This window comes from Platalea leucorodia, assembly GCF_965183815.1.
Source record: "Platalea leucorodia genome assembly, chromosome: 15".
Lineage (NCBI taxonomy): Eukaryota > Metazoa > Chordata > Aves > Pelecaniformes > Threskiornithidae > Platalea > Platalea leucorodia.
Window position 1 is genome coordinate 9,389,856 of NC_138837.1, and position 23,580 is coordinate 9,413,435.

General features: G+C 47.1%; 1 protein-coding gene across 1 annotated transcript in view; it reads right to left on the reverse strand.

Moving 5' to 3' along the window:
* Positions 1 to 23,580, reverse strand: part of PAPPA (pappalysin 1) — a gene marked incomplete at both ends in the record, with an annotated part of 177,410 nt that overhangs the window by 17,125 nt on the left and 136,705 nt on the right. The window contains 6 exons of the mRNA XM_082327351.1: positions 5,534 to 5,643; positions 8,332 to 8,479; positions 11,872 to 12,043; positions 12,641 to 12,851; positions 15,445 to 15,628; positions 22,218 to 22,386. Coding sequence (XP_082183477.1) covers positions 5,534 to 5,643; positions 8,332 to 8,479; positions 11,872 to 12,043; positions 12,641 to 12,851; positions 15,445 to 15,628; positions 22,218 to 22,386 — 994 coding nt within the window. The remainder of the gene's footprint in view (positions 1 to 5,533; positions 5,644 to 8,331; positions 8,480 to 11,871; positions 12,044 to 12,640; positions 12,852 to 15,444; positions 15,629 to 22,217; positions 22,387 to 23,580) is intronic.

Below are 23,580 nucleotides of genomic sequence, written 5' to 3' on the forward strand. Positions count from 1 at the left end.
TCAAGCCCGGCTTGCCCCACCTGCCTCGCAACAGGGCCCGTCTGTGTGAGCGGAGAAGCGGCCGGGCGAGGGGGGAGGACGTTGTTTATCCCTCGGGAGGGAGGCTGCAAGGTGCAGGGGCCCTGCGGTGTCAGACATTCCCCCAACGCACTCTTGACAGACAGCTGGAGATTTCCAGGCTGTTGCCTGCCACAAATGGTGAGATTTCTTTTTTTTATTTTTTTCCCCTCTTCTGTTTATTGCACTTCAGAGGGAAAAGAAAGGAAACTTTTCTAGGTTTCAAAATAACAAGGCCAGTCAACAGACCAGGAGGGGGGAGAGTAAAGGAAGCATTTGAACCCAAGAATTAAACCAAAGTAGCAAAACTCAGGCATTTGCCTCCCGCATCCAAGGCCAGCCAGACGGCAAGTAGAAGTGCACTTCCAAAGAGCATCTCACATCCCCCTGGTAAGAGGCACCAATATTTACAAAACTTCTCGATATGTGTGAATGTGTGTGAGCATTTGGAGCTAACAAAAGGAGCCAAATAGCTCTGAAACAGTCTCTTAAGAAAGGAGGTTTCCAAGTGAGAGCAATCCCTTACAGAAGATGCACTGACTACTTTCCTGATTCTCCCAGTATTAAAAACCCAGCACCCTCCCTTAAAGGAATGGATGGAAGGTGAAGTCTCTGCTAGGCCGGTGCTCTCCTTGGAGCTCTCACTCAAGGTCGTCTCAATCCCAAGGGCTGCACAGCCTTCAGCTGGACAGCCTCCAGGAAAAGGGAGTGCAGCCCCGGCCCGCTCTCCATAGCGTAGGAAAGCCAGTTGACCTTGTGCTAGACTAATCACTGGGACAGTGGGACATTCACATTGGTCTTGATTGGTACCTGCTAACGGCTTAGTCCCAGTTACTTCACCCTCTCCTTAGATGATACTTTGCTAGGCTAGCGGAGACCATTAGAGCTATTCCAGCTGAATTCAATCCGGAGCTAACATTCACAGAGCTGGAAGCAGAGAACGCTCAGGGAAGGGCCCTTGGCCATGGCCCTGACTCCTCTTACTGGTCTTCCAAACCCTGAATTCCCACCACCCAGCCTGTTGTACCCTCAAGCTGCTGCTGTGGTGTGTGTGGTGCAATGGGACAGAAGACAGATTGTTCATAGAGGGAGAGCTTGGTTTGGAAAATTAAGAAACTGAGGATGATTCAGGTTGCTGGGCATCGTTCCTGCCTCTTGCAGTGCTACCAGGCACAAAAGCGCCTTTGGGTGCCGCATGGGGCAACTGAGATAAACAAACATATAAAAAACAAGCAAGGAAGGGTATAGGCAGCAGTACTGCAGGACGTGACCAGGATCCAATGGCATCAGTGCACACAGGAAGGAAGGCGGACTCACAAGGCCAACAAAGGATGCAATAAGAGGTGGATGGAGGACCACATCTGACACGTGCCAGGCGGTGCACAGGGCATAAAGCCCATCTGGCCGCTGCCTCTGCGAGTCCCATCCCTTCCCCGTGCCGCCATGTGCTCCAAGCCGCTGCAGTGACATATGCCACCCTCATGGCCCCGGCTCCCCTCATGAATCGGCTTCTGCAACACAGCTGCCCTCCCATGTGGGCTGTGCTGCGCAGCCGGGCGTATTGACTTTGGTCCTGTCCCCATCCCAGAAACGCCATCTAGCTACATCTGCGGTTTGGTGGCTGTGACTCCATCTGCTGCAAAGGGAGAGGAAGCTGGGATGCACTCCCACAGTAGGTAACAAAGAGCCAAGAAAGCAAATCAAGCTGTCATTTTCTCCGGTCACAGCGCTTCCCTCCCATGGTGGGACTAACACAATGATGTCAACCATTTGTGGGCTGCGGAGGGGATTAGGTTTCCCCAAGAGAGGCCAGTGGAGAGCTCTCCTCCACCTTAGATGGGTCAAGTGTCCCCCAGGGCTAAAGCCCAGGGACCGGCATCTACTGGTCTCAGCGCACTCTCTCCTCAGGCACTAAATGAACATGACAATTAACCGTGGGCTTAATGTCGAGGTGGCGAGGGGATCGGCCGCTGCTGCCAAGGGAGGGGAGACACGGCGCTTTGTGGCTGTTTCCTCCTGTAGCTATAGATGGGGTGGGAAGTCCTGCCTTCCCAGGCGCTGAGCTGCCGCACTGTAATGAGTCATTTCTCTGCTCTGTGACTCAGTTTCCCTGGCTGCAAAATGAGTGCAACACTCACAGAAAGAGGAGAGGCGAAGGAAGGAGGAAAACTGCAAAGCTTAAAAGAATAGGGGAGTATTTAAGGAGAATTCCCCTTAATGACTTCTGGACATCCAAAATCCCAGGGCTTGCAGTGCATATGGGAAAACACATCACCAGCAGTAAGGCAGCATCCCAGGTGTGCAGAGGGGCCAGGGCCACACTCAGCCCTGCTAGTACGCGGAGTCGGGGCATGCCGACCCTTTCAACGCTATCTCATGCATGCACAGTATTCGGCCTGCTCCTGCTCAGCACAAAGGCAAGGACCCAAATTCAGACAACCTTAGAAATTAGGTGTCTGCCCTTTTTCTCTTGCAGTTAGTGGGAAAGAGCTGTCAAGCTGTCTTTCTGAGACATTTCACTTTTTTCTCTCCACTGCCCGCATAGTCAGCCTTGGCAGCTCTATCTATAGATGTCTTCAACAGCTCGCTGCCCCTTGCACGCACATGGTAAATGGGAAATCATGGGAACAGCAATGGCTGCTCTGAACATGTCCCACTGCAGAACAAGAGACACACAGAAGATTTCAGGTGAATTTTTTTTCCTGTTGAAAATACTGATTTGGAAGACACTGCCAACTTGCACTGATTTCAGCAAACTGTTTCAGACCCAACAAAGCAACTCAGCCTAAACCAATTCTGAAAAACACAGTAATATTTAGACATTTTCCAAAATGAAATATCTGTTGTTTTTGTTCCTTTGAGAGGACATTTAATTTCTAAGGCTTTTTTTTTTTTCATTTTCATTAAACAAAAAGTTTAAAAAAATCCTTGGAAATGAAATGTTAAGTTATGTTCAAATCAACATGTTTTTTGGTTCACCAAAAATCACAACAACAAAAATGTCACTTTGATTAGGAGAATTTTTTTTTTTTTTTTTTTTAATTTGACAGAACTTCCAGCAAACCAAAAAATCCAGTGATTTGCACAGCTCTGCTCTAAACAACCCCCAGAGGAGGGATGGTTCCCTCTTCCCACTTTGCTTCCATAACAGCTGTTGCTTGAGCAGCTACACACAAATATTTTTTTTTCTTCCCGTCTCTCCCTATGTTTTATCTGTGCCTGTCCTCTCAAAGGTAAGCTCCAGAGATCGGTCCTGTCTTTATCTGCTTCTCATACTGCACTCATTTGTACATTACTTGTGCCTGAAGTTCAGTAACTAAAAGTGTTTCCTTTGCGTCATTCAGGTACTTTGAGATCCACAAAGACTTGCCGTGTAAATGCAACCAGCTGCTCGCTTTACTCGTATGGCACAACAGCAAGGTGTCACTGACCGTAAATAGAGACACGTATTATTAACGATATATAACACATTGCCATGGGGACCTTCCCCTAAGGCACCCCAGTCCTGTCTCTCCAGGCTCTCTCTGGTTCCACCAGCAGCAGCATTTTCCCCAGTGGCACCCCACGAGGCACCGCTCCCTGTGGGTGACATCCCCTTATGGATGTTTTACAGCTACCAAAAAAATCCCCTCCGTTGTGTCTCAGCATCATCCTGCTTGTCTCCTAAAGGCTCCCCTCCATCTCCCAACACAAAATTTCAAGCCCAAATCTCACCCTCTAGTTCCAAAGTGTTTGTGGGGCGGAACTTGTATCTGCTCACAGCCTAAAACTCTTGCAAAATCCTCACCATCAGGGCAAAAAAGGTCTTATTTACCACTGTACTCTTGGAAACCATGATTTCTCCTCCATTCCTCATCTCCCCCTTTACTACTATATGTTTTCCCTGCTGCCTAATGAGCCCTCCAGAGACCTGCAGGTATAAAACTCGTTACAGCTCCCCCTGCGTACCTGCATCAATAAACGAAGGAGCACAGCACAGAACGGGAGGGAAGCTGTCACTTTATTTCACCGTGAATTAAAAAACCACTTTAAAGTCTAGCACTCAGGAAAGGGCCAGTGAGAAATTGCCCCTAATACAGAGATAGGGGCTTTCTTTATGTTTCATGCCAGAAACTTGGCAAAGCCTAGGCTTAGGCAGTAATATAATCTTGGCATCTGGAGTGAATGGGAAGCTGGGAAGGACACTGCAAGCTTGTCATATTCTCTGGACTTAGGTTCCCCACCCCTTTCCAGGATTTATTCTATTTCTCTGTGTGAAATAGGGAAGTATAAAGTGGCAGAGATTTTTGAAGCAGCTTGCTATCCACAGCCAAGGCCAGATTTCAAAAATCCCAAACCCTGGGTACATATTTAGGCATGTAGAGAAGCAAATAGACTGTCAAAGCTGCTCAGGACATGCTGGGGCTGTGCTGGCTCCTTGTTCTCCTCCTAAATGGAGTTCAAGTCTGTAAAACTGGCTCCTGCAAAGCCAGGGCCAAGCATGTAAAAGCCGACAGTGTTTGCTCAAGCATCACCAGCAACCTGCACGCAGCCTGGTGACACGCGATGTGCCAGCATCTTCCGACATGCACTTGAGCATGTCCAGATAAACCTCTGCGCCTGCAGAAATACTGCGTAGGCACAAGCGCTTGGTTACACACATTTCTAGGCAGGAGGGCACATTTGTATAGATGGCATGAGGGTTTTCAGAAAGAGGTAGATGAGTGTGTCTCCCACTGTATCCAAATGTAGGCATGAAACCAAGCAGTTATTTGCTGCAAGTGGCATGTGTGTGCAGAGCTGAGCGCGTGTGCAAGGCGCTGTACATGGGTGCGCATGTCCCCATCAGGGCAGACCGATGCCGGCGTGCGCTGGAGGACGCACAGTACGGAGTGCCATGAGCGGTTAATGCTGCCTGTGTGTTTGCAGCAGTCAGGAGGGAGAAGCGGTGACCTCTGGAAGGGGCTGTGCTGAGCAGGCATCTCTCGCATGCGGGCGAAGGAGCGGGGGGAGGACACAGCCAGCTCTGCTGGTTTGGGAAATGAAATACCCTCTGTATCAGGGGTATTGTCATCCAAAAGCAGGGCAGAGAAATCCAGCCCTGCCACCCAAAGAATGCAAAATACTGAACAGGAGGAAGACAATAAAACCTGGCCAGTGCCCTTTCTCTCACTGTCCATCCCATGGTCCTGCGTAATGAATCACGTTTCCAGATCAGACCCACTGTAGGTGCTGGGTGGATCTGAGCATGCTGATTTGAGGCCTTTACCTTGAACTGACTTTCACTGCAAAATCACAGAGAGAAAGCAACTTGGAGAGAAAGCCACCACGTCACCAGAATAACAGGTAAAGACACAATAAAAATCAGGAATTCTTTTCTCAAAGGCAGAATTCCCCATGTATTCCCCTCATTGAATGAACCACGGGTAACGCTGTTCACTCACTGCACATAAACACGCAACAAGGGATATAATTAGTGACATTGTCAGGCACTGACCTTCACTCTCTGAGGGTTCATCCAGTGCTGGATGTCTTGCACAGTCTCGTTCACGCGCAGGAGGATGGGCTCGTGACTGTGATCCAGACATGAGGTGGTACACTCTGCGCCTGCATGAAACACGGAGAGGATAAAGCTAAAGGATAAAGCAAGCAGCTTCTGACCCTTTCAGCATCCTTCCTGCTGAAGGACAGGATTAGGGCTCGTTTTTCCTAAATTGCAATTAGCAGTCAACCATAACTATCACATATCTTCTAGGCACACATGAAATGCTGAGTACAACCCTGCTTCTCAGCAGGAGGCCGTGTGGGTGGCAGATATTCCAGGGCCTTTTTGTATGAACTGCATATCTAGGTATTTCGCTGGCTATTAACTCCAAGAAGGCAGTCAGGTTTTGCACTTTCAGATTATCAAGAAAATGTGAAGGTTTTTCCATTTCAACTGCTCTTTCAAGCAATGGGACTGATTAAGCAGAGGCTGTTGAACTCATCTCACCTATGACATGACAAAAACCTACCGTTTGATCTGTCAAATTTACAGACCTCCAATAATAATCTTTCGGACAGTGACCAAGCCTAATGATATTGCAGACGAGCTATCACCTAAGTCCCACAGTCGATAAGAAGTACGCAGAGAGGTAATGATGGCTTTGTTCACACATAAACCTGCTTTTTCTCTGATTAACTGTCATGCCCAGTGGGAATCCTGTCCTTTCTTTATTAAAACATGCTGCGATACTCTGCAGCAATATCCCAGAGCCCTGTGGTGACACAACCGTAAGCCCTAGTGTGTTGGACCATTACCATTTCCCCCCTGGAAAATCACTCTTGAATGGCACAGCTGCTGCAAACATGTCATTAGGATTTCTGCACTCCAATCAGCGCTGGGGGAGGAATTAATCTCCACACTGGTTTGGAGAGCTGAACCTTTGGCTCAACACACACCTCAGCCTGGAAGGGCAGATTAGGTGTCTGAGGAATTACCGAAGGTGTGTGGGATTCATAGTGACCACGACTGGATGCTATTATTTTCCCCACCTGCTTCTGCCTTCTCACGTACTCCCACATGGAGGAGTCAGCGGGAGCAAAGCAGACCTGGGCTGTTGAGCTAGCAAGACAGGGAGTGCTTGGGGTTTGTTTTGCTTTCCCAGTGCACGTGGTAGCGGCTCCACGGACCCGCTGGATGAGGCCCATTGACACCAGCCCCATTGCAAGTGAGTGGCAGGAGAGCGCCTTCTCAGAAGGACGCCTATCAGGCTTCCAAAAACACAAAGAAGAGAAGAAAATCCCAACAACCTGATCCCGAAAGGTGGTGGCTGGGCGAGCCTAACGAAGTGCGTGGTATGTCTCCATCTGCTGAGGATAAGAGCCAATGGCCACTGTGCCCTCGCCGAGCTCTTCCTCCCTCTCCAGCAAGAGCCACACTCTCGTGGAGGATCTGGCCTATGAGTCCCCTGCCTCCATGATGGCTGCATGGGCCCATCCCAGCATCAGGCCCACTGAACCTTGCATCTGGGATCGGCGTCTGCTGGCAGCCGCCTCAGCAGGGCTGGGAGAGGACCGAGGGCTGGCAGGCACCCGCTGCGTGGGCAGCTGCAGACCCTCCTGCTTCCATCACTGAGATGCTCCCCTCCAAACCAGGAATCGGTATTTCTCTCCTTGCAAAAACCTGGCTGGCCCGGGGAGGTAACCTCATCTCAAGGGTAAAACGCCTCGCCACATTAAGAGTCGCCACAGCCTGCTCACCACTCACTCTCCCGCGCTCCGCCACACTATTTACACTTATGGAAAGGAGCGGGTCGGAATTGTTTTGATATATGATCTGTAATTGGCATCATTACAGAGAGGTGATCTCATCCAGGTCGTGTTCTCCTCCCCAGGGAGGGAACACAAGGAGGCTCGTGGTCCCTTGCATGGCTGCGATATAATGAGGGAGCTGCGCAATGAGGAAATTTCTCCAAGTTCAAAGGGACAGCCAGAGGGAGGAGAGGGCTGGCAGGGGCTGGGAGGGGGGCTACAGGAAGGGGCCTCGCGGGTCTGTGCAAGGAAGAGGTCTTACAGCAGGAAGACCTCAAAAACAGGGGCTGAAAATACAATATAGTGTGTACACTTCAGTGTGTAGTCTATCCCTCCCTCTGCCTGGGTGACGCAAAGCACAGCTGAGCGCAGGAAGTCATCACCCCATGAAGAATGACCGGGCACTCCAGAAGGAAGGGGGAAAACATACTCTTATAACAGCTCCTAAATAACTGTCATACCAAAGGGGATGCTCAGCTAGTCTCATATTCTTTCTGGAGAGACCTGAATTACCCTGGTGCTGTGCTTCGCTGCCAGCTTCCTGCCTTTCAGCCTCTGGGGCACGTGTGTGTGCACGTGGTTGAAGGAGGGGGACATTACAAAAGTGTAAGAGCAAAGGCAGGCACAATCTCTCCTGTATTTTGAGGACTAGATGTGTCTCTGGCATAGTCTGGCATGCTGGCTGCCCGTTAAAACCAGCTGGCCAAGAAGGGACACAATGAAACTGGAAGCGCTGGAAGGAGCAGGCAATCAGAGCACGTTACATGATGCCTGGCCTCTCAAAGCTTCATGTTTCCTAAAAGCAGTTCCCTGAAAAGCCTCCCGTAGCAGCCTCTCCCTCAGGCAAACAGGTCCACAGGAGAAGGTGACTTCAAGGACTACATGCTCCTTCCTTCCTCCCTCTCATTCCCATCCTCTTCCTCGTCTCCTGTCCCACTGCTCCCCATTCTCATCTGAGCTGCATTCCCCCATGGCAGATGACTGGGGCTGATGCTCACAAACCTATGCCGTAGCCGCTGGCACACTGCAGCTTCAGGTGGCTGTTGAGCTGCGTGGGCAGTGCGCACTGGCCCTGCATTTCCCTGCAGAGATGAAAGGAGCCGCTCCAGGTGCCATCCTTCCGGCAGTGAATCACATTGCTTCCACGGCCCTGGGAATGAGAGAAGGAGACAACGAGGATGGTCACAAAAACAACAGCAAGGACAGGCTGAGAAGTGAGAAGCGGGCAGAGCTGAGCTGGGAGCAAAGTTCTGCTGGAGCTGGAAGAGCCCCCGTTTGGGACTGCCATTCCTAGGGAGCAAGAAGGAGTTTTCTTCCAAAGAACACAAAAAAAGGAAACCTGCATTGCATACAAACACATACACATGCCTCTTCTGTGCAATGCAATGTCTTTACAAGGCCCTTGCAAAGTCTCTACCTTAAAATAGACTCACTCTAGTGGTGATAAAGGTGCATTCTTTTGGTGTACCCCATTTGCCTTCTTTCTTGATGTTGAGAGGTTTGTGTTGAATGCAGACAACTTTTTCCCTCTTCCCATTTTCTAACTAGTTGCATCACCTTTGTCTCAAAAAAGAAAGAATCCCCAATGGCGATCTGAAGGAGGAAGGAAAGCAGGACACGAGCAGGGATGCTTAGCAGGGCAGAACGTGCTCTTTAGAGCTTGGCTGCCTTGAGTGACAGCAAGCAAAGAGGCTGAGACAGACACGCACAGAGGCAGGTGGAAAGGTGAAAAAAAATCCTCTGGTGTGGGAATGGGCAAGGAACAGAATATGACATTTCTCTTACAGAAAAGATTCTCTGTATGATACTGAAGAATGAATACCGAAGTCCAAGGGGAAATATCATGCCCTTTAGAAACAACAAAGGAGTGCACAGGCAATCTTTTGTCAGATCTATCTTCATGGCATTGGGGATTTCTGCGCAAGCTGTTCTGCAGGATCTGCGAGCCTAACTGCCATGGGGTAATGTGAGACATTCAACAGGAGGATGTCTGGTGTGGCTGGGCTCCAAACCTCCCGTGGGGGCCTTGCTGGGTGGGAGAACCATGGAGGATCTCTGCTTCTCCTCGCCCATTTTACATGCCAGGCATGTTGCCTGCAATCTACTCACCCTGCTCTTGGAGATTGTGCTGGATATCTTTGGGGATCCTTTGGTCTGCTTTCTATGCTGGGATCCCAGCAGGGCTGCTGAACTTTTCTTAGGAGCTCTTCCCCACGACCCGCACCCATTTTTGCACAGGGATCTGCACAAGCCCCTGGTACCGGCGTGGAAGATTGCGCAGCCTTCAGTGTTAGTCTTGTCCTTAATATCCTAATGTTTTTTCTGCTCAGCTTAGTTGATGAACGCAATGTTTAGTGAGATGCAAAGTGGTCTTATTGGCAGACTACTGCGTGGGACCTGCCTCCTCTTCTCTAGACATCTGGCCATTGCCAGAAGTAATAAGAAAATCATATGAAAGGATAATGGACCAGATGGACTCAGGGTGTGATCCAGCTTGGTGACTCTCACCTAAGGGCCAGTTTGGCAGAGACTGATTAATTTAGATCTGACTGTTCATATGATTTGTGCACAATATTCAGAAATGAAAGACCCTTGCTCTGGGTGCCAGGGGAGGTACCTGCTTAAATGACCATTACGTTCCTGGTGATTAAGAGATGCCATACGTACAGCTGAGTAATGATCTTTCAGCATGATGACAAATTCAGGAAGAGATCACTAAGTGATAATTGAGCACAATTTGCTGTTTTAGCAAGTGTGGTGCACTTCCATTGCAATTTGCATGCCAGGGTTCAAGCATGATTTTTAAAGGTGAGCCATGAAACCTGATTTATGTTGCTGGAGCTGGCTGTGTTTGAGGGTACTATTGTATAGTTTCTGCAACGTACTCAGAGATCCCAGGATATCCATTGCTATAGTAACATACTGTCCATCATTCCCTGACCTGCAAAATCTCTTGTGAAAATCCCTGCTGGGTTTCTTGCTTGGATGCAACGTGCATTATCACCTTATATAGCTGAGAGAGACTTAGTGGGGTTTAATCCTTAAATAATTAACACCTCTCAAGTGGTTCTGGCTTGTGCCAGGAGTCCTCCCTCTTTTTCTGTAGTCTATTTTCCGGGATATCTGGAAATACCTTTCTCTGCAAATCCCTTTCTCAAGATGTTATCTGCTCCTTTGCTCAAGGTGCTTTCGCAGCTGAACAGTCACTACACTCTTCCTTACAGTGAATAGAGACATAGCTGTATCTCACTTTCCACAGCTCACTTCATTATTGCTGTAACCCTGACTCCACTGCTTGCTCCTCTTCATGTTCAGCTCATTTAAAAGCAAACACAAACTCTTTATACCAGTTGTCATTACTCTGCTGGCCCCCATTTCCCTGCATGGCAGCGGTGGTACACGTCTTCAGCCACGCTGACCAGTCTGAACAAGTGGTAGATGCACAAAGCCCCAGACGCCGTATCCCAGAGCTCGCACCCAAACTGCACCCAGGCGTGCAACTTCTCATTTCACAAGGCTTGTAACCTCTCATAAGTCTTATACAAGGAAACCTTTTTCAGGTGTCCTGATGCAAAAACCCAGGCCTCTGCCTGTTATCCCAGTGAAGAGGGCAGGCCAACCTGGCAGGGAACCGGGGCAGCAATTGGCTTTTAACATGCTCCAAATGGTATCAGAGGTGTCTTTCAGATCACTGGCCCCAGGGCAGGGTTGGTGCCTTTTAATATGTCCTTAGAATCTGGAAGGATATCAAAAGGCCTTTAACAGAGCACTCCCTGCTCTTCGCAGCACACGTAGTAGCAGCAGCTTCTACATTCCCACTTTCTCTTCCCAAGAGTATTAAGCAGCAGCAGCACTTCTGGGAGAAGTTATTTATCTCACAATCTGTAGGTGGGGAAAATTAAGCATTTCAAACACGGTACTAAAGGCCAGACCTTCTTGTATCAGGGAACACAGCTCCTAGGAAGTCAAAGGCAACACGCTGATTTATGCCAGATGAGGATCTGACCCCTGATGCCAAATGACACCTTCACAGCCAGAAAAACATGAAAGTTCAGAGACAGTTCACCTGAATAGTTGTAATTCCTATAAAGTTAAATTATCATATTGCACACATACATATAATGATAATGAGAAAAAGAACTGGAGAGAAAAGCAAGGTAAAACAGAATGAACAAACAGGACAAGTACGGGTAACTCATATCCTACTTACTTTCATTTATTACTCCTTATTTTCTAGCTAGATCACAGAGCCACTGAGGCAGATTTTTCAGCCGCTTATTGTCCGGAAACATTAAGTCACTCACTGCTAGTCCTCTACGGGTAATAGTTAATACCATTACTACGATCATAAAAATATTTCCAGGCTTTTCACAGTAGCTCTCTCCCTCTACTTTAATTATGTATTTCCCTTCTCCATTTCTCTGTCTCTGGTCTCAGAAGAGCTCAATGGCACTCGGCCTCTCCATAGATCAGGGTCCTTAGGGAACATAGGATAAAACCACGCTTGTATGGGCCAAGATAATTTGGATAAGAGAGACTCACCGACTGATTGTCATCATCTTCGCACTTGATCCGGCACTCGCTGTTGAACTGGAAGCCGTTGGAGCACTGGTAGAGCCCGTGAAACTTGGAAGGTGGAGGGTCACAGGTAACTGGCACGCAAGCGCCCGGCAGCCACGTGCCGTCTTGCGTGCACTGGATCTTAAAGGCTCTCCTTTTTGTGAAGAAAAAAACAAGACCATTTAGTGAGTGGCTAAGAGCCTCTAAAGCCTCTGAGCTCTACTAGCAGGTTGCAGGGGATGGGTGTGCTTGAGCTTTTAACGCTTGGGGAACAAGTCGTGAATCTGCGTCATGAGGTCTCTGCAAAAATAATGATTATTTGCAAAGCCAACACTGAGCTGCCCAGCCTAAACTCCTCTTTTGGCCTTGGACACGTCTCCCAAAAACTCTGCTTCCCAGGCTTGTGGGCTGTGGTTGGTTTGAAGTGGGTTTGTGCAGAGTCAGAAGTATATGATAGCACTAACCCCTTCCTGCAGAGTTTCAAAGGGGACTCCCCAGGCTGCATATCAAAGGGGTATTTCTAAGGTAAGGTCTGTTTTTTGTGCATTGGTTAGGATTTTCAAAGAAGCCTAAGTGAGCTAGGTGCCTAAATCCCCTTGAAACTGTGCAACTATCTGCATGAAGGAATTGCTCAGTGATATTCCCTACAGCACATATAGTCTGTTATAAGCTGCCCATCCCTTTCCCAAAATAATTTTAACTCATGTCTTCCTGAATCGTGCTGACTGCATGGTGTTACTCTTTCACGTACTTTCTTGCTTTTCTGGAGGATCCAGGGACATGGTAACCTGGTTTGCATTTGTACTTGCAAAACGAGCCCACTTTGTGCTTATCTTCTCGGCAACGAGTAGTCTGGAGATCCGCATTAGGGACGATGGATGGTGCTCGACACATCAGCTCACACAGGGCCTCCGGAAAGGACCACAGCCCATCCTCCATGCAGGTCAAGTTGCTGTTGTTTCCTAAGAACAGTGAGCAAAGTTAACAATGTTCAGCAAGACTATTTTTTTTGAAATGTCATTACACCCATAATATATCAAAAGCCACCTCAGTTGGTTTGACAAATTCAACTGCATATGTCCTATGCATTTGCTCTTTCTAGATGATGGCATTAAATCATTAAGGACTCTGTTTTCAGATGACAGGCAGACAGTGCTTATTCAGGAAATGCTATAGCATAGGGGAAACCACACTGTCTTTGTAATCTTTTGTATTTCTCTTCCTTATTTTGTTCTTCTCTGAAAAGAAGCTTGCTTCATACATCAACCCCCTCCTCGCCAAAGTCACGGCATTAACAGAGGGTTTGGTGCCATTACATTCTTCATTCTGCTTCTGTGTTATATCTCTTCCCTGAATCTACCCTTTTTATTTCAATTTTGAGCCTTTTGGAGCAGCATCTGTTAGTATTAGAGTCACTACTCCAACACAATGAGGAGCCATTCTCAGCTGGGGACTCTCAGTCCTTGGGGACTACTGTGATAAATACGATTCATAATACTCATTAGAGACTCATTTCCCTTAGGAAGCTTTCTTGGCCAGCACCTCAAAGGTAAAAGGTACAAAAGATCTATTTGCCTCTGCTATGACCTACTTGACTTCAGAAGGTTAAGCTAAAAGTAGCCTAGTCTCAGTGTATTTTACATTCTTTGTTATTTTATACTGTATGTTGAAAAGGAATAAGCTTTTCCTAAGAAACAAAGCACAGCTATGAGCCACTAACCCTTCAAAAATCCCTAATACTCTATTGAAATCCCCAAGCATTGCTGCAGGAACTCTTCTCAACTCACAAGGCATATTTTCAACAGTAAGCCAACTTCGGAGTTATCCAAAATAATACTGACAAACTGCTAACCCCAGAGCAATGCCATCTCTCTGAGAGGGAAGGAAAAGAGCCGGGGCATGAGGCTGGAATTCAAAGAAGAAGAAAACAAAAGGCTCTGGAGGGCTCAGGAAGGTATGTGGAGGAGCCCTCCTGCCCTACTCACAAAGATAAGAGAAGCCGCATTATATCAGCCCTGCTTTCTCTCTCCCCTCCCCAACTGCAGATGATTGCAGAGGTATTCTGTGCAGAAGGGAGCTCTTTTCTAGAGCACCAGCATGCTACTCTGCTCTGACTCATGCAGCAGTTCTGCAGACCAGCCGCGGTGATATCATACTTGCCACTGCAAAGTGATAAGCTGTGACATTACCAACAGTGGCTGTCATGACGTCAGTGATTGAATTAGGTATGAGTCATTCGAACGCCATTCTCCAGAACCTTAGTGGCAATATCTATTAGTCATCACCGATGGCTGTACACCAAATGGTGCCTTTACCTCACAGCTCACAGAGTTTCTGGACAAAAGTGAAGTGATGCTACACACCACAGCCGCACCCCCTGACCTGGGAGTTGGTTATCATCCCTCCGGCTACCCCCACCAAAGTCATCAGCAGAAGCTCTTGTTGGTCATGATGAATATCATTATTTTCAAGGAGGCATTTTCAAGGAAAAAATACCTCTTGTTGAAGATGACCCTCTGAGTGTATGAACAGAAAACGGGAATTCTTTAATAAAAATCTCCCCTTTGAGTAGTCTTAACTTTCACTGTGTGTTGGCTGCTTGTGGTTACTCTCCTAAGTCGGAGTTAAAAGAATTAAGCAATTTGGTTATATATGAAGAAATCAACATATCCTTTCACTGAAGTGAAGAATACTTCCCATGTGTCTTCTGGGGTTTGCAATGAATCCTAGCAGAAAAGGTGATACCACATGTACAAAAAGAGCTTATAGAGCATTTGTACCTGAGTTGACAACAGCAGTTAAGACTACTCCACTACAAGATGACAAGTTAATTTGGCTCTAATGTTCTTTCAAATTAACAATGATATCTTTTCTTGTTTCCTGAGGACCAGATCAAAAAGGGTAATGTGCCAGTGAGCAGAAGAGCTGATGGTGCTGAGATGATGGGGATGCTAGCAGAAAAGCACAGGGAAGAAAATGGGGGAGAAAAAGGAAAGAAGGCAGCAGAGTGTGTTATTTTTAAGAAAAAAAAAAAAATTGTAGACTCCCAAACAAGAGGAGAGAAAGGTCAGAGGTAGAGCAAAATGAGTGTGGTAAAGAAGAGAGGTGATGGGTGGATTAGGAAAAACAGTGATGGGGGACTCTGCCACTGGGACATGGGACTTTTCAGTTTTCTCCTGCCTTTCCAAATACAAAGAGGAGGCATAGAAAGGAGACAGACAGAGAAAACAGAGAAGGCATGGGAAAGAAGATGAGAGAGTTCAATTTGATTTATCCCCATGACTTTTCCATGTTTTGGTTGTATGGAAGCAATATTCACTGTCATTACTGCCTGGCCAGCCGTGATCAAGGAAAGGTCAAAGGAAGGTAATAGAGAGATGCAAAGGAACTTAACTTCTAATATAAATAAACCTTCCCATAGAGTCTCATAATTCTTCATACTTAAAATATCATGAATAATTCTAAAACAACAGCAACAGTAACATATATTACTAGGAACAGTCTGTGTTAGCTGTGCAGCTATCCCCAGGTCACTGCACAGACACCCTCCGATACCTTTCAGAAGAGCAGGAGGTCGGCAAGTGAAAGAGCATTTCTTGCCAAAGGTGGTCCCCTCGCTGCAGTTGAAGGTGGCTGGGTAGACATGGTACTGGTCTGGGACACCGCAGTCCACAGGCTCGCAGGCCACCTGCTTGTTCCACTTCCCATCCATGCAAGTCATGGTGACGCTGGATTCCATCTGGAAAAAGACACATACCTACAGCCACCACAGCCAGCAAGGGAGAGATCAAAACCATTTCAAGCCTAATAACAGCCATTATTTTGGCTTATGAGTTAAGCAAAACTGGGCCTGATCACTACCATCATCATTTGGACAGCAGCTACTAAAAACAGCAAGTCCCACAAGAAACAGCGTCAGAGAACCAGGATGTATTTCTGTCACCTCTGGAGCGAGACACCAAAGTGCTTCAATATAAAGAGTGGAGCACTACGAATAATCTGAACTCTTGTCTGCATCACCTCCTGAGACAAGCTGGGAAGCCTGCTGCTCTGCCCTGTGATCAGAAAGGAGTGTGCAAGCCTGAGCTGTTTGGAGCTGACAGCTATCCCCGATCCCTGCCACCTTTGCAGTGACACAGCCACTCCAAGGGGATCCCCATGTACTTCTGAGTAGTCAAATTCACTCTTGGGTTTGAAGTAAAAGCCAGCCTGACATTGAACCCATTTGGGACTCCCATCTGAGGCTCTCCCAATAGGTGTCCACCACCCTTGGACTGAGGTACCAAGGGAGGTGGCCTGGGCCATGTCAACATTATGATCAAATACTGAGAGCTTCTGTTATGGCTTCTACTATCAGAGTGACCCAAGGCTCCAAATGAAATCAGGGCCCTGCTGCCCTGGCACTGGGGACCTGAACACCTGAGAAAGAGACTTTTTCCTGGAGGAGTTTGCAATGGATAGACCCAAGAGCATCCTGCCCATACATTCACCTGGCACTTGCGAGGTCTAATACAGAGTCAGTGCCTGTGCTCTGACTTTCCTAATGTCGCTCTACCGTCATAGCTACACAGAAGCTACACTTCTATGTATTTGAGGAGTAATCCAAACAATGCAGCAGATTGAAATCCTGAAGTGCTAGGAAGAGAGAAAAAAAAAGGGAGGGAGGTAAAGGAGCCACCCATCCAAAGCTAAGATGAAGAATTTACTGGGTGACCAAAGGACAAACAGATGTTGGCAAAGAGAACAGAATAAACAACATATCCGCTTTCTAATTAAAAAGGGAAAATTGTTAAAAACTAGAAGTGAAGAATCTGAAAGTAGGACTCTTCCCTCCATACCAGAATAAAGAGAGGGACAGAAGAAAAAGAAATGTGAGCAACCCAAACACAAGAAGGGGAAGATACTGGTGAGAAATCTGACCGAGCTGTACAGCAGCACTCCTCTGCCTCCAGGGAATATTTTATTCAGGGCTGGGACGCTCACAGGAGATTTGCACCGCCGACCATTGATCTGGGTTTATAAAAGGAAGGGGAATTTTTCTAGCACACATCAAAGGGACCTGGATTCCCTTTTTGCAAAAACACCCTAATGGTTTCAACAGAAGTTCAGACCTGTCTCCCTTTGATATATGGTTGCATTCAGAATGGAAAAAGCAGTCCCAGAGCTGAGAAACTGGACACTTCCCAAGTGGGCACAAAACCCCTTTTCTAGACCGTGGAGTTTATTTAAACAGGGAACACTGCTGATGGAAAAAGATGTCTTTTCTACAAATTTAAAGTAGCACATTCTAGGATTCTCGGAGCACTCAGGTGAAGTGACACTGTTCTCATTCCCAATCATTTTGCTCCCCAGCGGCTATTAATTCTGCCTTTGTTGCTTAACAGAATATCTGCACCATTAAAAAGTATATATATTCTGTAAACAGTTGATGACTTGAAGATGCCTGTGCTTCCAGGAAGTTGTGGTGTGATGGCCACAGGAGAAGGGATGATACAGCATATGTCCATGTCTTCATTACATACACACAGCAGCATCACCACCGCATTTGCACTCCAGGCTTGACTGCTCCAGGGTTCAGCAAAGCCTCCATTTCCCTTAACAGATGCTATCATCAAATAACGCTCCAGCACCGTGGCTGCTGGGCACCTTGACAGCAGGAGGTTAAAGCACAAAACCAAGCTATTGATGTCAGGGGTTATCCAGACGTTATGGAAAAGACATGGGTCTTGCATTGTTTCATGCTGGATGATGGATCCATGCTGAGCACAGGGAAGCTCTATAACTGATAGGAGATTCAACTCCAAGAATTCAGTTATTAGTGTTGGTGTGATCTACCTTAGGAGTAAATGATTGTTCCTACTAGCCGATAGTGGCTGCTGAGATGCAGTCTGGTGCACAAGGGAGTTTCTCTAATGACAGGGCTGCACATCAGATGTACCTCTACAGAACACCAAATAAACAGTGCAAATTCAGAATCCAGAATATAACACAAAAATTTAAACAGAAGCCATATCTGTGCATGACAGTCACACCTTACAGAAAATGGGCAAGAATGTTTTGCCCAAGCTAACACTTTTGAGAGTATTTCAGCTGCAGCCGTGGTCTTTATTAGCAGAAAGCTGCAGGACACTACAGCCTGCTGGAAATGCAATGTGCCTGGGGTCACCCCTCCTTGGAAGGGATCCCTCATTACAGCTCTACTCCCACTGCACTTTATTTCTGCCCCTGTTCTAGACCTTGATGTGGGGGGGAAAAAAAAAAAAAAAAAAAAGAGTCTCTCCACATTTTCATTTCTGGGTTTTTCCCCATGGCACTTTCCCAAAAAAAACACTAACCAAATCTGGAAGAGTCACTTTCTTCCAGACCCATATGCCTTTTCCTCTTCCTGGCACACTGGCAAGGCCATTCCCACACAGAAAAGCTATGCCCATGTGGGTAAGACCCTGGCTTCTCAGCTTTTTCCAGTAATTTGTTCCACACTTTGTATGATGGAGGCTGAGGTTTTCAAGGTCAGACATAATAATGGCACATTTTAGAGCATGTCTATCATGTCATCACGTCAAGCAATAGGAGCACATGCATTTCTGCAGCAGAACATAACGGAGAACATTCCCCACAATGGAGACAAAGACTAGTGGCTTTGACTGAGAGCACAGAGGACAACCCTAACATGGAAATTATTGCAGATGGCACCCACCAGCTTTCAGCTTCTCCCTCTTCCAATGTCCCACCCGAAGGTGGGATCACTGCAGGGCAGGACCCCAGGCGCTGAACAGGAGCCCGGCTCTCCCCGACACCACGCTGCACCTCGGGGGTATTTCCAATCGCCAGCCTGAGCAGCGCTGCCTTTGGATCCGGCACTGGGTCTTTGTGGCAGCATCTGCATCTCCCACCCGAAGCCTGGGCAGGCACGTTCCTGTTTCGCCTGTCTGATCTGACAAGGTCACCCAGCTCACAGCAGTCCATATGAAGCACTTGGCTTTCTCATCTGGTTTATTAGCTGTCACTTTGGGCATTTTGTGCTGCTTTGACTGGCATCACAGCAACCGCTTCCCTTCATGTCCTGCCTTCCAAAAGAGGCTTACGCAAGGAGGGAGGGCGGGCGGGGAGGAGAAAAGAGGGGAAAAAAACGGGCCTCCAAAGATACAGTGTGCAGTACAGTGAAGAGGATGCAAACTTAAACAAATCTGATGCCAGAAAGATTTGTTTCTTGGGACTTTTAACAGCCTGGGAGAATTCATGTCTCCTTCCTGCTGCCCAAGATCCCAGCCGGCTCCTTCTTCAAGCGATGCTTCACGTGTGAAGTTTCCTCTCCTTAAAAATGAACAGCTGTGCCCTCCCCTCTAAGTATTCTTCCACTTCTGCCCACTACTGTGCCTCTAATTGAACCCACATGAGCCGCGCTTTCTTTTCCTGGCATGATTGATGATGCCTTTGCACAACATTAGGGAGCTGCTGGGTTTTAAATAACACCTCTTGACCAGAGCAGCAGTGGTGGTAGCTTCAAGGAGAGATGACAACAAGTAACTGAATGAGCTGGGCTTTCAGCGAAGGACAAGGGGGAGGAAAGCAGTGAAAGACAAAGAGGGAAAAGGGGGAGAAGAGAAGAAAGAGCGATGGAGTTGTCAGGGGGGTGGGAAGAAATCGGGGGGGAATGAAAACATCCCAAGATCTTCTTTGTGAGAAAGATACATGAAGGATTTTGCTCCATCACTATACAAACCCTTTTTTGTTGTTGTTGCTGAAGTTCCTAAATGAGCATGAGAGAGCCCAAGAGTCTGCAAACAGCTCAGCTTTTTTTTATTTTCAAACAGCAAACAGTTTCTACTGCACATAGTGCTGACGGTTTTTAGGGTTTGGTGATTTTATGGAGTTTTAACAGAATTTGGGAATGGGAGCTTCTCAGAGAGCAGAGATGAATGAATTTTTTTCCCTAAGACTGATTAAAATGGTGGCTTCAGAAGACACAGAGGCCAGAAAGTGCAGAAACTGTTAAGAAGATTTTCAAAGACCCCTTAGATGTAAAAGATTGATTTGAAATGTGACTTGTGCCCCTACATCTCTGAGGTGCTTTTGAAAATTTTGCTTTTAATTCTCTGTTCACCCTTTTTTTCTAACTTTCAGTGAAATACGGAAGACAAATGTGGTTCAGATGCTAAACCAGGGTGTTTTCACTGGTCTGTCAATCACCTTCATCGGCATGCAGCGGCCATGGGCCACTGATGTTCAGTCTGCTCTCTGAGACATTGCACCTCAGCTCAGCCTCCTTCCTACCCAAGAGTTTGAAACATCAGCATGTGCAAAGCTACTTTCCTTCCTCCTCTTCCTCGTGCAGCTCTCCACGGTCAGTTAAATGAGAAAAAAATAGCTCTAGACCCTCAAATCAGTCAAATAAACAAAATATCCAACTAAATGACAACAGTGAAACAACCAGCAGCTTTGTGCAAGGTTCCTCAATCACAGCAGAGAGTCCCTCTAACCATAGATAACAAACCACATGCCCTATCTCATCTCCAAATGCCTATGATCAGAAGGGGAGCTGAAGCTGGGAAGCAATTGTGGAAGGAGCACAATGCAATTCAGTACAACACAATACGAGGAATCCAAACCACGGATTCCGGACTTTCTTGGCTAACTCATTTCTTACCTACACGTTCCACAAGTTCTGGCTTGAAGCACCCGACACAAAGAAATAAAATGAGACAACAGTAAAAGAAAATGCCTGTTCCTTTTCAACAGATCTCTGAAGCACATGAATAAACTTTTAAAGCACATGTTTAAGGTGCTTAGCTGAACATGGATATCTTTAAGATGTTCCACTCCTTCCCTGATTTGAACACTGAATTCACAGCACTGAGCAAAACAAAGCCATTGGCCTCAGGGGTTTTATCAGTGGAAAAAAGACGATGAAGTGCAATAGTAGACCAGGGTGAGAGGAAGCATGTTGTAATAGGCAGTGAATCACGTTAGCTAGGGGTGCTAAAATCCTCCACTCCTATCATATGAGTCTGATCAAGGCTCTGAAACCAAACTTCTCAGAGCAAACCCATATACAGTTGGCTGAGCCTCCCCAAAAGGTACTTCTTGCGTTTAAATAACACAGTGCTGGTGAAACATGTTTAGGCTGTTTTATTTGGTTTGGGATTCCTGTGTGCTCAATGTACAGATCCCTTCCAACTATTTCCTGGTTCAGCCATTCAGGCTCGTTTGAGAACTTGTTTTCTGTTCTGTAAAAATGCTCAGCTGGAGCTGGGGTTCTGGTGCTGATGCCAATTAGGATGGAAGAGGCCCAGCTCGCGGGGTCCTGTATTTGTTTTGTAATTGAGTTGAAAGGGCTGACTCATTCCCCTCCACTCTGTCTCCCCCCTCTGCGAGCTGATGAAGAACACAGTATTTCACAAATACAGACAGGCTGCTGAGCGCGGCTGCCTGCCCCCAGCCCTCCCCAGCCCCAGATGTGTGTGCTGCCCTGACAACAGGCGAGAAGGTGCCGATGGGGGAAATGACCCCCACGTTGTGCTCATGGGATCCGGCAGCATTTAGGCATGAGAGCACAAACCGGGGTGCCTGCCCTGCACCCATGTGTCCCGTGCACCCTGCTCCCAGTGGCATGCCGAGGCTGGGCAATGCTGCACATACACCTCGTCCACCTCCACCAGCACAAAGGACCTGCATTTTTTTAATGTTTAAAGAAATTGATAGTTTCCCTCAATACTCCACTCACTACATCAAGACATGTTGCCTTTGTAGGACTGGATTATTAATGCATGGCTTAGAGGAGATGAGGAGCACTCCCTGGCTCACTGGGGTAGGTTTTCAGTGCTTTGTTTGGAAGTAAAAAGGTTTGGGTGCTTTTTCCAGCCCCTCGATACCATGCATTTCTGCAGTGTCAGGGTGTGGTTGGGAGAAGATGGACTGAAACACTGCAAAGGAGTTAAGACATTGTTAGACTCAACCTGAGGAATAAAAATGAGATATTTTCCCCAGAAACTGGTTGTGCAAAAAAGCAAACACCCCACCCCTAAAAAACCAACCTGAGAAACACTGTTTGGCTGAGTAGAGCCAGTGAGATCAGAGAAGGCCTGAACACATATTTAAACCTCTTGGGTTGAAAATTTCTAAATTTGGGGAACATCTGAGCTTTGCTCACTGTCAGTACCTCTTTCTACAGAGTCAAATGGCTCCTATTCTGATGAGAAGTAGTAGGATAAAGCCTTGTCCCAAGGCTGAGCTGAGATTTTGCATTTTAGGCTGGGCTATTTCTCAATTTCTCCACATCTGTTTGCTCATCCCCGTCTCGTGGGTCGTACAAAACCAGCAGAACAAACCTGGCTCTTGCTGAGATCATCGTCTCGCTGGACTTGCAAAATGTAGCCTGTCTTGCAGCTCACGTTGCACTGGGCACCGTTGTACCACCCACCACCGGTGCAGTTCAGCAGCGCGTTCTCGATCTCCAGCTTTTGGCAGTCGGTGGCTTCGCAGGAGTAGTGGACACAGCTAGGTGGGAGACAAGAAGTGGTATTTTTATTCAATTCATTTAATGAATTCCACAAGAGCAAGCGTATCTCACTGACAAACTCATCACTTGTCAGGCAGCAGGTACACAGACTGCATACCGAACCCGACTCAGCAAAGGGCTCCTCACCGACAAGCACACCCTCTTAATTAAGTCTTCCCAAGGATAGGGAGAGTGGTAACGGTGATGACAATGAAAGCAAATTACAGGTCTTGTGACAAAAGGGAAGAGCCTGCCCATTCTGCAGAATTTCTGTTCTGCAATATTCAACTGCACTGTGGCCTTCCTACTCCTGTACCAACATCCATGCATCCATCCATCCACCCATCCACCCATCCCACGAGAGCACTCTCCAAGAGCTGTCTTTATGCCCCATCCAATTTTAAATCTCTGCTGAATTCAGGAGTGCCCAATATTGCTAGTGATAACTGTGCATGTGTATACATGTGAGGAGGGGTTTCTGTGATAAGACACTCTTATCTTTGAGAAACTCGATTGAAATCAACACATGCGTTTTATTCCACTTCACGAGGAACACCAAACATCAGCTGTGTAGCTGTGTTGATAAGCTCTTATCAAGCTCAGCAGCATGCTGTCATTTCAGATCTCTCCGGTTGCTGTCCTGCTACCCATAAAATGTTTCCCTGGATGGAAACTGTCTGCTCTCCCTACAATAAATTATTGTAACATTTAGCAAAACTTGTGAAAGAGGTTTTTGTTTTATTTTTGTATACACAGACATGTCTGGTTGACAGAAAATCTTTCACCATCTCTGATGACCTGAGTCAAACATTATAGCACATGTTCAAATGTGAGTATGGGGCAGTCCCTCAGCTAAAGGGTAATGAAAATGCTGAGAGTCTTAAAGCATGAAGGTAGATTTAGAATAGATATAAGGAAGAAATTTTTTACAATGAGGGTGATGAAACACTGGAACAGATTGCCCAGAGAGGTGGTAGATGCCCCATCGCTGGCAACATTCAAGGCCAGGTTGGACGGGGCTCTGAGCAACCTGATCTGGTTGAAGATGTCCCTGGTCACTGCCGGGGGGTTGGACTAGATGGCCTTTAAAGGTCCCTTCCATCCCAAACCATTCTATGATTCCGTGTGCAAGGATGTTTTGTTGGATTAGAGACAAAATTTCTGGGGTTAAGGATTCCTACAAGGTGATATGC